The sequence below is a fragment of the Abramis brama genome (genome assembly GCF_963993115.1).
Source record: "Abramis brama genome assembly, chromosome: 12".
Taxonomy (NCBI): Eukaryota; Metazoa; Chordata; class Actinopteri; order Cypriniformes; family Leuciscidae; genus Abramis; species Abramis brama.
In genome coordinates, this window is record NC_139974.1 from 41,962,861 (window position 1) to 41,965,360 (window position 2,500).

Consider the following 2,500-nt stretch of genomic DNA (forward strand, 5'->3'; position numbering starts at 1 on the left):
ACACACACACTCCAGGAGGAAACACACACACACACACACACACTCCAGGAGGAAACACACACACACACACACACTCCAGGAGGACACACACACACACCCACACACACTCCAGGAGGAAACACACACACACCCACACACACTCCAGGAGGAAACACACACACACTCCAGGAGGAAACACACACACACACACACACTCCAGGAGGAAACACACACACACACACACACTCCAGGAGGAAACACACACACACACACTCCAGGAGGAAACACACACACACACACACACTCCAGGAGGAAACACACACACACACACACACTCCAGGAGGAAACACACACACACACACACACACTCCAGGAGGAAACACACACACACACACACACTCCAGGAGGAAACACACACACACACACTCCAGGAGGAAACACACACACACACACACACTCCAGGAGGAAACACACACACACACACTCCAGGAGGAAACACACACACACACACACACACACACACACTCCAGGAGGAAACACACACACACACACACACACTCCAGGAGGAAACACACACACACACACACACTCCAGGAGGAAACACACACACACACACTCCAGGAGGAAACACACACACACACACTCCAGGAGGAAACACACACACACACACACACACTCCAGGAGGAAACACACACACACACACACACTCCAGGAGGAAACACACACACACACACACACACTCCAGGAGGAAACACACACACACTCCAGGAGGAAAAACACACACAAACACACACACACACACTCCAGGAGGAAACACACACACACACACTCCAGGAGGAAACACACACACACACACTCCAGGAGGAAAAACACACACAAACACCTCCGCTTTATTCAGAAATATGCAGTTTAATGCAGATGCGGATATTTATGAAAGCTCATTTCTGCCACACAAGGAGAAAAAATCATGCTTTGGTAAATCTTAATTATGAGATAAAAAGTTATAATTATGGCATACTAAATCATAATTCTGAGATTAAACTGTCAAAATTATGATTAAATTATAATTGATATTAAAAAGTAAAAATTACGACTTTATATGCCAATTGCGACTTTTATGTTGTAATTGATTTACAAAAGCATGTTTTTTTTCTTATGTGGCCGAAATTTCCACAGATATTTATATGTTCAAAAAGTAAAATCAAACTCCGTTTCAGAAACATTAGAGACGCTGCGACGCCATTGGCCCACTGGTTACTCCAGTTATCCAATCACAGCCTCCGCTGAGGCAAAGTCACATGAGTTTATTGAGGGATTTATTCAGTAAATGTGTTTCCATCGTAGATTATGCTTGTTGTCTTATCAGACAAAAAATTATCGACTCAATTGGGCGTATATGTTCTTTAACGTGATGATTATGAGTTATTTATGTCACTTGTGAAACTGTGAGTATTTGTCTTCAGTGGTGTTCTCTCTGTGCTGCAGTGGTTCTGTCTCAGTCCGTGTGTCTGGGTTCTGCTCCCGCTGTCGTGAAGATGGAGCCGCTTTCTCCCAGCATGCCTCACTGCAGGAGCCCGTTAGCCCCGCCCCCGAGCAAACCCATCATCCCCGCCCCCGGCCCCCCCTCCAGCTGCGGAGACATCGACGTGAGTGAGCAGTCTCTGCGTCTCAGGTGTGTGTCTGAGGCCGGTGTGCTGAAGCGTGTGTGTGTGTGTGTTCCTCAGATGAAGGTTCTGAAGCGGCAGCAGCGCATGATCAAGAACCGCGAGTCGGCCTGTCAGAGCCGGAAGAAGAAGAAGGAGTACCTGCAGAACCTGGAGGCCCAGCTGAGAGAAGCTCACCAGGAGAACCAGCGGCTGCGCAGAGAGAACCAGGAGCTGAGGCTGAGACTCGCCGGGAGAGAGGTCTCTCTCACACACACACACACACACACACACACACACACACACACACACTCATTCACTCACTCACTCACTCTCTCACACACACACACACACACACACACTCATTCACTCACTCACTCACTCTCTCACACACACACACACACACACACACACTCACACACACACACACACACACTCACACACTCACACACACACACACACACACACACACACTCACACACTCACACACACACACACACACACATACACTCACTCAGACACACACACACTCACACACACACACACACACACACACACACTCAACTCACTCACTCTCTCACACACACACACTCATTCACTCACTCACTCACTCTCTCACACACACACACACACACACACACACTCACACACACACACACACACACTCACACACTCACACACACACACACACACATACACTCACTCAGACACACACACACACACACACACACACACACACACACTCAACTCACTCACTCTCTCACACACACACACTCATTCACTCACTCACTCACTCTCTCACACACACACACACACACACACACTCACACACTCATTCACTCACTCACTCACTCTCACACACACACACACACACACAC

At 48.1% G+C, this 2,500-nt stretch overlaps 1 protein-coding gene across 5 annotated transcripts in view; it reads left to right on the top strand.

Annotated features, from left to right (window-relative positions):
• atf6b (activating transcription factor 6 beta) overlaps positions 1 to 2,500 on the top strand; it is a 27,813-nt gene that overhangs the window by 11,730 nt on the left and 13,583 nt on the right. For all 5 annotated transcript variants that reach the window (XR_014608412.1, XR_014608413.1, XR_014608414.1 and 2 more), the window contains exons 8-9: positions 1,465 to 1,625; positions 1,704 to 1,883. Coding sequence is in view for 1 of the 5 variants with exons in the window: in XM_084130838.1 (XP_083986964.1) it covers positions 1,465 to 1,625; positions 1,704 to 1,883 (341 nt within the window). In the remaining 4 variants the exon portion in view is untranslated. The remainder of the gene's footprint in view (positions 1 to 1,464; positions 1,626 to 1,703; positions 1,884 to 2,500) is intronic.